Raw genomic sequence first — 12,500 nt, forward strand, 5'->3', positions numbered from 1 at the left:
CCTCCAGTTCAAGTTGGCAGTTGCTGTGAATTAGGGGTTGGTCACCAGGGGTCAAAGTTTTAAGTCACAGGCAGAAGTGGCTTTGCTTATCAGGGCTGCTGTTGTTTTTGGTTTGTTTTTTTTTTTTTCTCCATTTTTTCCAGTGGCACTGAAAACAGACGTTTGTTAATAAGCAAAAAGAAAGAGGAGGACATGAGCGTGAGGAGGCTCTAGAGGAACTGACCAGGCCGGCTGCTCTGACGTCAACAATAGCCGGGCTGGACTAATTAAAGTTGCATGCTGAACTCCACCGCCTCCTAATGTCCTGTGTGGAGGTGTTTCCGCTGTACAAGGTGCACATGTGTGTGTGCGTGTCTGTAAAGTTCTCTAGAGCAGCTAACGTGAACCTCTCGTGATTTTGCATGGCTGTGAAGAAGAGCAACGGAGACTTTAAATATTAATCTTACACTGAATTACAATCTAATGGGAACAAATCTTTAACAATATCGAAATATGTCTAATGTAGATACATTGGGCAAATATGAGCAGAAAATTGTTAAAACCAACCCAAAACCATCCTCCACCCTTGCTGTCATTCTGGTGAATGATGAATAAAAGGGTAACTGAAAGTCATCCGTGATTTAAGGAAGGTTTTTCTTTTTTTTTTTTTTTTTTTGCACTTCCCACCGTGATCAAGCTCTGCTGCCCTTAATGGATAATGTCAATCTCATTCATCGCCTTGGCTGCTCTGAAAGGAATGATTATATGATTTTAATTCATAGCTCCTTGTTGCCGCCGTAGCAAACCCGAGAGAATAAGGTGTTCTGATTGCTTGGTGTGGAAGGTCCAAAATTGTTCCGACCAAACCATCAGAGCAAAAGTGCAGCCCCCTTTTTCGCCCGGCTGCCCGAGCTGTGCCGCCCTCTCCTTCGGAAGTGGATTTCCTGCCTGGTTGGAGGAGCTACGGGTCAACGTCTCTAATCGCTCTTCGAGTCGCCGAGCCATCATGGAGACTAAACTCTGACCCCTGGGAAATGACCACAAAAAGGGCCTCGTTCAAATTATGAGAAGCGGAGAAGTTTTGCTCCCTTTTTTCACGTGGAGAAAAGGAACAAAAGGTGACCACGTGCACGCCAGGCAGTGATGGATTTATCACTTCACAAACACACTCCATTATCTGCAGCATTCACGCGTCTTGTGTGCGTGGCATCGTGACAGGCGCAGCAGGAAGTCAGAGAAGAATGAGCCAACGTGGGAGGTTAACAAACTGCCTTTACAGCTCTTGAACAGAACCAGAGACATTGTTCCATTTTTTGTTCCATTCCTTCTCCGTTTGGCGCGTGACGAGCGCTGCTGTAAAACGCAAGTTTGAAAAAAAAATTTTCATGGAGGAAGCCCGCTCTGAGTGGCGAGCTGTGTGGTGAGGGTACCTGTCGGAGGCTGCGGTCGCGTTTTCATTTTGCTGGCTGCCGGTCGAAGCCGTTACGCTGCCAGACTGCTCTTCTCGTTTAACAGCGGCTGGTGGCTAGGCCAGGGTGTCTGCAGAGAGAGAGAGAGAAGACACACACACACACACACACACAACACACACACAACACACACACACAGCACAACACACACACACACAGAGAGTTGTGTGTGTGTGTGTGTGTGTGTGTGTGTGTGTGTGTGTGTGTGTGTGTGTGTGTGTGTGTGTCTCTCTCTCTCTCTCTGCAGGACACCCTGGCCTACGCCACAGCGCTGTTAAACGAGAAGGAGCAGTCTGGCAGCAGTAACGGCTCCGACGGCAGCCCAGCAAATGAAAACGCCGACCGCAGCCTCCGACAGGTAACCCTCACACACAGCTCGCCACTCAGAGCGGGCTTCCTCCATGAGTCACTGCGTTACAGCAGCGCTCGGTCCACGCAGCCAAACGGAGAAGAATGGAACAAAAATGGAACATGTCTCTGGTTTCTGTCAAGAGCTGTAAAGGCAGTTTGTTACCTCCCACGTTGCTCCATTCTTCTCTGACTCCTGCTGCGCCTGTCACGATGCCCACGCCACACAAGACGGCGTGAATGCTGCAGATAATGAGTGTGTTGTGTTGAAGTGATAATCCATCACTGCCTGGCGTGCACGTGTGTCACCTTTTGTTCCTTTTTCTCACTGAAAAAAGGAGCAAACTTCTCCCTTCTCATATTTTGAACGAGGCCCTTTTTGTGTCTTTCCCAGGGGTCAGAGTCTCCCATGATGCTCGGCGACTCGAAGAGCGATCTAGAAGACGTTGACCCGTAGCTCCTCCAACCAGCAGGATCCCTCCGAAGGAGAGGCGGCACAGCTCCGGGCAGCCGGGCGAAAAAGGGCTGCACTTTGCCTCTGATTGGTCGGGACATTTTGGACTCCACACCAAGCCAATCAGAACACTTATTCTCTCGGTTGCTACGGCAACAAAGGAGCTATGAATAAATCATAAATCACTTCCTTTCAGAGCAGCCAAGGCGATGATGGAGATGCATTATCATTAAGGGCAGCAGAGTTGATCACGGTGGGAAGTGCAAAAAAAAAAAAAAGAAAAACCTTCCTCAATCACGCATGACTTCAGTTTATCCTTTTATTCATTCATTCACTCAGAATGACAGCAAGGTGGAGGATGGGTTTGGGTTGTGTTTTAACAATTTTCTGCTCATATTTGCCAATGTATCTACATAGACATATTCATATTGTAAAGATTTGTTCCATAGATGTAATTTCCAGTGTAAGATAATATTTTAAAGTCTCCTGTGCTCTTCTTCACAGCCATGCAAAATCACGAGAGGTCACGTTAGCTGCTCTAGAGGAACTTACAGACACGCACACACACATGTGCACTTGTACAGGAACACCTCCACACAGGAGCACTTAGGAGGGGGTGGAGTTCAGCATGCACTTTATAGTCCAGCCCAGGCTATTGTGACGTAGAGCAGCGCTGGTCAGTTCCTCTAGAGCCTCCTCACGCTCATGTCCTCCTCTTCTTTTTGCTTTTAACAACGTCTGTTTTCAGTGCCACTGGAAAAAAATGGAGAAAAAAAAAAACAAAACAAAAACACAGAGGCCCTGATAGCAAGCCACTCTGCCTGTGACTTAACCTTTGACCCCTGGTGACCACAGTGTGGCCATGGGGACGCAGTACGGGTCCGGCCCTGTCCCAGAAACAGGACAGATCCAGGCCCTCAGCAAATCTGAAACAAGCAGTGCCATGGTCAGCGCTCTCCCTCTGCTCCTCCTCCTCCTCCTCCTCCTCGCTGACAGGCAGCCGCGTGCTGGATTTTATTCTTTTCATTGCCGTGTTTTATTCTCTTTGCCACTTTTTCTTTGACTCTGGATGAATTGATTATCGGAGAGGATGTTTAGGGACTCAAGCCTTATGCAAGACGAGCTGACCTGGAAGGGCACAGATCAGCCGTGGTGGGCCATCAGTGCCAACTGAGGGGGAGCTCAGGAGCGTGTTTTATTTTTAGGTGCCAAGGTTACACACACACACACACACACACACACACACTCATACAAAGATTCACACACAGTGATAGAACTTGTGTCAGTCATTCACTTCGCTCAGAAACACAGGAACAGGTCCTCCTCGCCTCACTGTTACCTCTGCTTCATCAGGTTTCTTTTTCTTTTTCTTTGTTTTTTTTTTTTTTTTTGCTTCGCCTTTTTGCTTTTGTCTTCCTTTGGAAACACACAGAGGAGCTGAACCCAAATGTAGCTCTAGTTTCACTCAAACAACGCCTGCGTATCCATCCTCCACACCCCTGTCATCGGGAGACTTTAAGTGCCTTAACCTCCCGATCTCTCTCTCTCTGTCTCTCTCTCTCTCTCTCTCTCTCTGTCTCTGTCTCTGTCTCTCTCCCTCTCTCCATCTCCCTCTCCCCCGTCCCTCCTCTGACACTATCTCTGAGGGGGCGTGTCAGCGTCTGCTCCACCCGTCCTCACCGTGACACCAAATAGTCTCGCTGTAGGAGTGCAACAGGGCTTCTTCATCCCCATTAGACCCAAAATAATACAGGGAAGATTTCCTCTGTGTGTTGTGACAAAGGTTCGTAGGAATGTAACTGTTGGTTGTTGATTCTGTGTGTGTGTGTGTGTGTGTGTGTGTGTGTGTGTGTGTGGGTGGGGGTGGGGCTGTGAGTTTCGCCCTAATAAACCAGGGTTTAGGTGACAGGACAGAGTTCTGATGACGGTAAAATGCTGCTTCTTTTCACTCTGCGCTCGGGCGGAGACACTTTGTAGATACTGATTTATGCTCGATAGTTTTAAGGAAGCCACACTTTCACTCAGATGATCTAAAGACATGAGCCGACACTATCTTAGCAGATTAGCTCTCAGCTTTAACAGGTCAATGTTTACAGTGTGAGGACCTATGAAGTTTTGGTTTTTCTGGTTTTCTGTCGGGAGTCGTCGTGTGATCGATCCACTGAGGCTCCTCTGCGTCCTCAGAGCCTGAGGTGAGGGAAGACACTGTTTTAGCCCTTCTAGACGCACACAAACACACACACAAACACACACACACACACACACACACACCACCACCACCACCCCACTCCCATTTTCCCTCTCTATCTCACTAGATGTGAATGTCACGTCGTGCTCTCCGGCACGTTTGCATGTGTGGCAGTAAGTGGTGGTGAAGTCTGTCTTTTCTGTGTGACAGAGAAAGAACACACCCCCCCCCCCGTGTTGTTTGCTGTGTAATTTGGTCATGAGCACTTCCTGTCACGAACACACCCCTTTCTCTGTGGCTGGTTATGTGCTGTCTGAAGGAGCTGCATGCAGTCTGTGCCAAGTGATACATGGCCGATACGAGTCGCATTCAGCCGAGAGTCTCCCCTAGGTTTGCCCCACCCCCCACCCACCCCCCACCTGCTCCATCAACACAACAACTTAGAAAAACAGAAAAGAAAAAAAAAACTTCAAAACACTTTTGTTTTAATCCTGGGGTGCAGGGAGGGCTGGGGAAGTGCGTGGGTAGGGATTGGCATCTATACGGGTTTTTACTGTCATTCAACTTTGAAAATTCACTTCTGCCATCGCAGGATTCTGTAATGCATGTTAAAACTCAGTTTTAATTTGTACATCAGAGTTTGATTAAGGGGAAATTTGATATAAAATAAACTGGAATGCACAACCTTTTGTAAACATTGTTTTTATGTATGTTTACAGACTGTCACATTATCCACTGCTTTATTTCATAACGCCTTAAACATAAACGGTGCACGCTCATTTTCATTTGTACCTTTTATATGTTGACTGCTCCAAGGTTTCAGTACCTCATCCCATATCATCCTGCAGACTGAAGTGAGCTGAGAGAAGACACAGAGCTCCACCTCATGTCATCAATCTGATATATCAATGTAGCTTTAATGATATCAGTCAAACTCAACTGCAGCCATCAGGGCGCCACAGCAGTGTCACATAGATAACCACACTGAAGTCATCCATCCCTGTGAATCATTAACAACCAGGGTTGAAGCGTAGCATTGGTGCCTGGTTGTCATGGCAGACTATATATATATATCATATATTTTTTTTTTTTTTTTACCATTGTCACATTAATTCAGTTCAGTTCTCAGGACAGACAAATGTGTTTTATTCAAGCAGGAAGTGGAAGTTTCACCTTAAAGTCAGCTGTTTCCATTACTAGAGTCCCAGTACAGATCCTCCTGCTCAAATATTGACTCCAAGGGAAAGGTGATCAGTCAAATGAAGTACTGGATTTTAAAAAATACTGAAGTATTCAAAAGTAAATTTTCATGTCAACACATTGTTGTATTGTTCCACATTTACAGAACCTACTGACTGACTGACTGACTGACTGACTGACTGACTGACTGACTGACTGTAGAACCTGTAGAATAAAGAGCTTGTAGGATTTGCTTCAAAGCTTATTGAAATTGTCATAAAAACACAACTGAATCAACAAAAGGAGCCACTGTTGTTTTTCAGTCAGTGATGAAGTGTGGTCGTGGTAAACTCGGCAAACATTTCAAACTACATGAATCTGTCTTTATTTGTAAAGCTTCAAACACAGACTTCAGATCAGATCACGGTCTCTGCTGAAGAATCTTCTGCCTCATCTTTATCTAACGTCGCCATCGTTAGGACGCTGACAGTTCACACGCGGCTGACGGTGGAGGAGTCGGCTGTGATTGGTTTTTCTGTGATGAACACAGTGTGTGGTTTATCACATTTTTCAAAATAAAAGTCATTCATTGACTGAAAGCTCTGCTTCAAAGTAAGAGTCCTTCATAGAAATGTAGTGAAGTCAAAAGTACAATATTTGTCTTTAAGTGTAGACGAGTAAAAGAAGTTTCCAAAAGAAAAAAATATTTCTCAGGAAAAGTACAGATGCTTGAGAAATATACTTAAGTAAATGTACTTTGTTATTGTCATAGCAATCACTTAAATTCATGTATTCACTAAAATCAGATCAATGCAACTGGGACATTATTTTGAAAAAACATCTGTTCAGGAAAGCTCTTTTTATTTATCTTGATCTGAAAAAATACAAAAATATTTGGTTACATTTAACAAAGTGTTTGTGGTTTGAAAATGAGTTTTACTAGACGAGGCAACATTAGACATTAATGAAACTGGAGCTGACTTTCACCTAATCCTACGACTGGAACACACCAGCAGCTTCACAGACGACAGGCTTTCAGTCACACATGGATGTTGAGGTGCGTTCAGGGACCTACAGGACACCACACAAAGACACCAACACTCCTGTGCAGGAGAGATCCCAAAGCTGACGTCAGAGTGTGAGACCGGATCACTGAGGAGCTGTGGCGGGCTGCTCTGCTGGTCTGACGCGACAGCACACGGCGATGCCTGCCACCCCATCAGCTCCTGTGGCACTGCGGACATGGCAACTGTTGCCCTTAGCAACAGGCCCCAAGAGAGCAGAACCCTGAGAGACGGCGTTACAGTCAGTCAGAGTCCAGTCGGAGGGACAGGACACCTCCACCTGCGAGAGAGCAGCAGCAGCCATGAGTTTAAAAAGAAAAGAAAAGCTGAGGACGTGATCATCAGTCACTTCTCTGGTGTTCAGTGACTCACCTGGTCTTTATCAGCTGACATGTTCTCCAACAGGTGGCACTCCAGAGACGGAGCGTGGCAGCACACGGCGTGTGACGTGACCCCGTCCTTCACCACACACCGCCTCCGATCACCCAGATGAGGACGGGAGTTGGACGAGACCTCAGCAGGGGACCGGGACGTGCAGCCTGGAGAGGAGGGAGCGCCGAGTTTACATGAGTTTAAACAACAACAACAAAACTTTATAAACAGACCAGAGCAGAGATTCTCAGGCACGAGCTCCTCCTCCACACACAGAGGCACTAAAAAATGTAAAGTAAGAACCATGTCAGTGTAACATCACCTGAAAACCCTGCTCTTTATTCCACACATACATGTAACTGATATTTGTACTGGCAGGGGGTAAATTGTCCTTTCTGGGTGATTGCCATGGTAACTGGCATAATTAGCCGCAATGTTCTAAATGGAGCTTGTACTTGGTTGAAAGAGCAGTTTATATACTGCACAGTCCTTCAGTTACAACCTCAACTCAGCATCGCAGCACCAGGGCCTGGATGACATGAGACTCTTCTCTTATTAAATGTGAACCTGAATCCAGGAGACAATTAGCCTAGCTTAGCATAAAAACTGTCCAAAGGAAACAGAATTTATGTACCAGCAGCTTTAATGCTCACTAATGTAATGCATGTAATATCTATTTAATTCATACAAAAACAAAGTGTAACAACAACAGTTGTGGTTTTATGTTAGGGTGACCAGATGTCCCCGTTTTTGGTGCCCTGTCCCTGACTGGAGCTGTCCCCAGAAATGTCCCTTTTTACCTGTGAATTAAAAACTGACAACTAGAGTTGCGCTTTGGACCACAGAGTGGGCTAGCTGCTAGCTATAGCAGCTTCAGAAGTGAAGCTAAAACCATCTAAATAGAGTTATCCACTAAAATAAATGTTTTTGTTGTTGTCTCTTGGCAGAGAAAAGGTTAGCTGGCTGACTCATTGGTCAGGATTTCATCACCAGGCAGTAAACTAACAAAAACAAACATACACAAAGCCTTATATCCTCAGCCAAAAAATAGCTTTTTATGTCTGAAGAAATTAAGAAGAAGAAGTTGCCTGACTGTCTGCGATGGACTTCACACGACAATATTCACAACATTTTATGGAAAATGCTTTTGATTCTTTTGATCTGTGGATCCTCATGAACTAAAGGAATATAAATAATTGAGGAATAGACAGACAGACTTCATGACTGCTTCAAGGGTAGGGAGTCATCGTTTTATTAGTTGTCCTTCACCATAGTTTATTACACTGTAACAGTTACCATGGTCAAAATACATGAAACCAGGACTGCCCCCCATAGGGAAAAACATTGGATATTTTGATGATGTATCGACCACTGAAGTGGAAATGTCCCCGGTTTTCATTTCAGTAATCGTAGGTGGATTTTTTAAATTATTATTTTTGTTTCCCCTGTTTACATTCTTTGTGCTAAGCTAGGCTGAGCTAACCATCTCCTTGATCTATTTCCATATTCAGCATACAGATATTAGCGCACTAACTCTCAACAAGAATGTGAATCAGCCTATTTCCTAAAATGTGGATCTATTCTTTTAAACGGGGCCCAGATAGATGTTCTCGCGTCACTCAGACTCCAGCAGATGTGACTCACCGGTCAGGTGGGTCCGTGGGCCGACACACTCAGCATCTCGCCCGGGCTCAGGACTGGCATGGGCCTGGCACCGCAGGCCGCCTATCACACAACAACGGGCCACAGCGTACACACCTTCACCCCCAGGACGGTTATAGGCGACACACTCCATTCGCTCACCATTCACCTGAGACACAGAGACGCAGGTTCATCAGCCGTCAGTGTTTTTAGACTTTAGCTGTTTTAGAGACGATAAGAAAACTCACAGCGATGGTTTCTCCCACATGGACACCATCAGGGGCGAAGCTGCTGCAGCCCATCATCTCCTCCCCCTGACGACAGCGACTGACGGCCCTGTTGGTGCTCGCGACCCCTGACCTCTCTGACCACACGGAGCGGCACAGAAGTTCCACATCTGGACACATCATACTAAAATAAGTACACACTCGTACATGTGCGTGTGTATTTGTGTGTATGTCTGTGTGTATTTTTGTGTATGTCTGACTGTGTGTTTGTGTATTTTTGTGAGTCACTGACTGGTTGTGCTGTTGGCGGGAGGCATGGCTGCCACCAGGTTTGCAGTGGTGAGACGATGTGTGTCAGACAGAGGGAAGAGGTTGATTGTGTTGCTGATGGAGTAATGCAGCATCTTCTGCAGGACCTGCACCGGTGACGTGTTCTGATTGGACGACAGGATCACTGCTGCCACACCTGCACAGGTACAAACCAAAATATAAAAGCTTGATTTGTGTTTACTTTGTGTGTGTGTGTGTGTGTGTGTGTGTGTGTGTGTGTGTGTGTGTGTGTGTGTGTACCTGCAGCATGAGCAGCAGCTTGAGAGGTTCCACTCCTGGTGGTGAAACAGGTGTTGCAGTCACTGCTGGCACTAACAATGTCGTCTCCAGGTGCGAACAAATCGACGCAGCGGCCGAAGTTGGTGCCGCCCGCCCCCTGCGACATGAGCTGGTCCGCTGCGTTAACGGCCCCCACCGTGATGACCTGCACACACACACAAGGTTAAAGGTCGAGGTTGTTGTGTGCAGGTTGGCTGGTGTGTAACTGGGTTCTCTGGAGAGTGGTTCACCTCAGGCTCTGACGCAGGTGAGTAGAGGCAGGCGTCGTCTCTGTAATTCCCCGCGGCGGCGATGACCACGGCGCCGCTGGCCACCATGTTCCTGCAGGCTGCGTTCAATGACTGACTGAAGCCACCGATGAAAGGCAGCAGGACGACCACTGCATCCACCGGACGGGACTGTAAAGTTGCTTGGATATACTCCATACCTGACGGGGGGGGGGCATGACTTTATATAATAATTACATGCAACAGCTGCTCCATTTCCACACCAGCTTCTCATGTGAAGTGACTCCTGAGTACAGAAGAGGATCAGGGCTACATGTGAAAAATCCAAATTCTGACGTAAATCTCAGTATAAAGTCAGAATTCTGACTTTAAACAGAGATTAATCTCAGAAATCTGATTTTAAAGTCAGAATTTTAGAATTTTTTTTTTCACGTGACCTTAATCCTCTTCCCTACCCGAGCGATTGTTTAAATCACTGTATGCAAAGAGCTGCTGGGTGTCTCAGACCTGCACATCCAGTGGACAACACAGGAGGGGGGGGGGGGGGGGGGGTCCTACCTGCCAGAGCCCCGGATACGGTCCCTTTCCCCTGACAGTTGAGGACACGCACCAGGTTTACACCAGCACCGCGAGCGACACCAGAGTCCGACCCGCTCACCACCCCGGCGATGTGTGTGCCGTGACTGTCACACTGACTCGCCTGTGGAGGAGGGAGGATCAGTGAAACATCTACGTGCGTGTGCGTGTGTGTGTGTGTGTGTGTGTGTGTGTGTGTGTGTGTGTGTGTGTGTGTGTGTGTGTGTGTGAGACCTGTCTATGAACTCTGACTCCATCCTCCTCTGGGATGTTGTTGAAGTCTGTGATGAGCACTCGCCCTTCAACCTCTCTGTGAGAACTCTGCACGCTGCCATCCATCAGATACACCTCCGCCATCCCTCCATCATCTGCAGGCGACAGAGCGCGTGAGGATTTGGGTTTTAATTGTTTGGTGTATAATTGTGTGTGTGTGTGTGTGTATGCGTGCGCGCGCGTGTGTGTGTGTGAGAGTGTGAGTGTGAGAGTGTGTGAGAGAGTGTGTGAGAGAGAGAGAGACGGACAGGTGTGGAGACGGACTCACTGGGGGGTCGGTATGTTCCATTTTCAGAGGCGCCACCGTGAGGCTGCAGTAACCTCTGCAGGTTCCAGGGGGCGCTCTGAGCAAAGATGGACGAGTCCTCCTCGATGTAGTGGACATGAGGGAGCTTCACCGCCTGACGGGGACACAGTCAAAGGTGGAGGTGAGTCTGAAGCAAAGACAGGAAAGACTGCACAGGAAGCTGTAAAATGATGAACCTGTCCCTCCACCTTTGTGACCCGCTCAGTTTCAATCACAGTGGATTTAATTAGGATGTTTACACTGGGATCAAAGAGAGTGATGTCACAGATTGGTTTGTATCATCTCTCTTTTTGTGGGATTCCTCAGGGATCTAGCCTGGGTCCGCTATTATTCGCTATATCATCCCCAGATTCATCATGTCAGTCTGAGCAGACGAACAAGCTTTAATTACTCCAGCCTTTGCTTCCCTGAGTCACCTGTCACTCTTTTAAGCTTGTGTTTCTTCTGGACCAGTTTACACTCATACAGAATGACTGTCAGATGCTACTCCCACGTCTGGACTAATTCTGGTGCACATACAGAAGATCTTGCAGCTGACAGTCAATACTGGAGGATAACAAGCAGAATCTGCCCAGATGTGGAAGTATATGGGCCAGACTCGGGCCGAGGACCCAGGCAGATGTTGGGCCAGAAGTTTAATTTCACTCGTGGTCATGAAATCTGCTAACTCCACACTGCCCTGTTCACAGCCAGACATCTTGTTGTTTTATAAATGATCAATAATAATTTTCTAACTCAGCTCATTTTATCTTATAATTTGGATTTTATTTACTTTTTTAAATAATTTCTAACCATCTCTGTGTTTTGTTTTGCTGTAAAACATTTCTCATATTTCTACTTTTTCATATTTTGCCTCCATCAGTTTGGAAGTCTCAGTAGATTCACTGGAGCAAAACGAAATAAATTCATTTATTTGATTGTTGATATTTGAAGCCCAGGTTTGTGTCCTCACATTGATCACCAAGTTAAAGCACATTGTTTTTATTCACCACCACGTGTTAAGTCTGTAGTTAGTGGACAGGTGGAGCTGTTACCAGGTGAAGGACGTCACTGCTCATCTTGACCAGGAAGCCGCGCACAGCTCCGGAGTAGGTCTGCAGGATCTCCAGCAGGAAGCCTCTCCTGGCCGCTCTGGCTCTCAGCCTCCTGATGCTCCTCTGCACGTGAGACTCGTGCGTCCCCTGACGCATTATGACCAGGTACTGACCGGGCACGCGCCATGCTGGCTGGAGCACAGCAGAGAGAACAGAGAGTACAGGTGCTCTGTCTGTCCCGGCGCGTGGACAGGAGAAATGAGGCGCTTGCAGGTTAGAGACGTAAAACTGTCACTTATTTTCTGCGCATGCAGATAAATATAATAAAAGTGAATGTGGGTTTATTTAAATAAAGGTTCATATGTTTCCTCTTCAACATCACTTTCTTTTTCTGCATCCACCAGCAAAGATTAGAACATCAGAACAACAGGATTATTTCACTCAACGGCCGCAAAAGCTTCAATGTTTATATTTATAATTACAGACTTAATGGTTCATTATAAGAAGAAGATCCTTCATTAATAAAGAGTGAAATCTGCTCAATAAACAGATG

The 12,500-nt window shown here is 46.6% G+C and overlaps 2 protein-coding genes across 2 annotated transcripts in view; one reads left to right on the plus strand and one right to left on the minus strand.

The window, feature by feature from the left end:
• usp24 (ubiquitin specific peptidase 24) overlaps positions 1 to 3,640 on the plus strand; it is a 32,606-nt gene extending 28,966 nt beyond the window's left edge. Inside the window, exons 66-67 of the mRNA XM_022751386.1 lie at positions 1,696 to 1,806; positions 2,191 to 3,640. Coding sequence (XP_022607107.1) covers positions 1,696 to 1,806; positions 2,191 to 2,253 — 174 coding nt within the window. The 3' untranslated portion in view covers positions 2,254 to 3,640. The remainder of the gene's footprint in view (positions 1 to 1,695; positions 1,807 to 2,190) is intronic.
• Positions 3,641 to 6,482: 2,842 nt separating this feature from the next.
• pcsk9 (proprotein convertase subtilisin/kexin type 9) overlaps positions 6,483 to 12,500 on the minus strand; it is a 6,269-nt gene continuing 251 nt past the window's right edge. Inside the window, exons 2-12 of the mRNA XM_022751400.1 lie at positions 11,948 to 12,139; positions 10,875 to 11,007; positions 10,568 to 10,701; positions 10,316 to 10,457; positions 9,761 to 9,957; positions 9,492 to 9,675; positions 9,214 to 9,387; positions 8,943 to 9,091; positions 8,698 to 8,863; positions 7,054 to 7,220; positions 6,483 to 6,961 (exon numbers count right to left, since the gene is read on the minus strand). Of these exons, the coding sequence (XP_022607121.1) occupies positions 6,767 to 6,961; positions 7,054 to 7,220; positions 8,698 to 8,863; positions 8,943 to 9,091; positions 9,214 to 9,387; positions 9,492 to 9,675; positions 9,761 to 9,957; positions 10,316 to 10,457; positions 10,568 to 10,701; positions 10,875 to 11,007; positions 11,948 to 12,139 (1,833 nt within the window). The 3' untranslated portion in view covers positions 6,483 to 6,766. The remainder of the gene's footprint in view (positions 6,962 to 7,053; positions 7,221 to 8,697; positions 8,864 to 8,942; positions 9,092 to 9,213; positions 9,388 to 9,491; positions 9,676 to 9,760; positions 9,958 to 10,315; positions 10,458 to 10,567; positions 10,702 to 10,874; positions 11,008 to 11,947; positions 12,140 to 12,500) is intronic.

This window comes from Seriola dumerili, unplaced genomic scaffold (genome assembly GCF_002260705.1).
Source record: "Seriola dumerili isolate Sdu_G_001 unplaced genomic scaffold, Sdu_1.0 BDQW01000155.1, whole genome shotgun sequence".
NCBI lineage: Eukaryota > Metazoa > Chordata > Actinopteri > Carangiformes > Carangidae > Seriola > Seriola dumerili.